Raw genomic sequence first — 901 nt, 5'->3', positions numbered from 1 at the left:
ACACACACACACACACACACACACACACACACACACACACACACACACACACACACACAGGCTGTTACCAAATGGAGTCTTCAAAGTATTTAGATGGGGTACCAAAATGAGTCTGCCTGTACATAGTACTAACACAGAACTAATACTTTACTAATACTTTAATACTTTACCCGTCAATAATAACTGGTCACCAACCAGCCGGGAATAAGGAAGCTAAGGTCACATGGGTAGCTAGCTAGTAACTGTGAATATAAACAATAAACTGTAACCTAGCTAGCTCAGCCAAACCCTGTTACCATGGATGCTAAGAGCTAAACATGCTAACGTCAACGAACTAACGCTGGATTTTCCGCGTTAAAACGAACTGTTCAGAGTAAATTAAAAGTTTAAGTTGAGACGGGTTGTGTTACCTTAGAGACAGACTCATGTTGGGTGGATTTTAAAATGTTTAAACGCTAAAACAAGACGTTAAATCGCCGCTAACAGACCGCATTTAACACAGATAACACAACAACAAATCTATCCGCGCTCGCCTCACATCAAAGGATCCTATTGGTCGCTGGTCACCAGGCAGCGGTATAGTGCTGTCTGATTGGTTGACGTCAGAGCCATGTAATCCTTCTGCTTCTTCCTTTTAATAGTGAATTGCAACCGAGCGGAGCGTTACCGCCCCCTGGTGTGCTACAGTGACATTACGTCCATGCATCAGCCCTGTAAGTTGTAAAAAAAAAAATAAAAAATAAAAAAAAAAAAAATAAAAATAAAAAAATAAAAAAAAAATAAAATAAAATAAAAAAAAAAATAAAAAAAATAAAAATAAAATAAAAAATAAAAAATAAAAAATAAAAAATAAAAAATAAAAACATATAAAAAAAAAAATAAAAATAAAAATAAAAAATAA

The 901-nt window shown here is 34.7% G+C and overlaps 1 protein-coding gene across 1 annotated transcript in view; it reads right to left on the bottom strand.

Annotated features, from left to right (window-relative positions):
* cetn3 (centrin 3) overlaps positions 1–577 on the bottom strand; it is a 4999-nt gene extending 4422 nt beyond the window's left edge. Inside the window, exon 1 of the mRNA XM_034895807.1 lies at positions 411–577. Within this exon, the coding sequence (XP_034751698.1) occupies positions 411–427 (17 nt within the window). The 5' untranslated portion in view covers positions 428–577. The remainder of the gene's footprint in view (positions 1–410) is intronic.
* Positions 578–901: the final 324 nt, after the last annotated feature.

The sequence above is a fragment of the Etheostoma cragini genome, chromosome 16 (genome assembly GCF_013103735.1).
Source record: "Etheostoma cragini isolate CJK2018 chromosome 16, CSU_Ecrag_1.0, whole genome shotgun sequence".
NCBI lineage: Eukaryota > Metazoa > Chordata > Actinopteri > Perciformes > Percidae > Etheostoma > Etheostoma cragini.
This window is presented reverse-complemented; position numbering and strand designations above follow the sequence as displayed.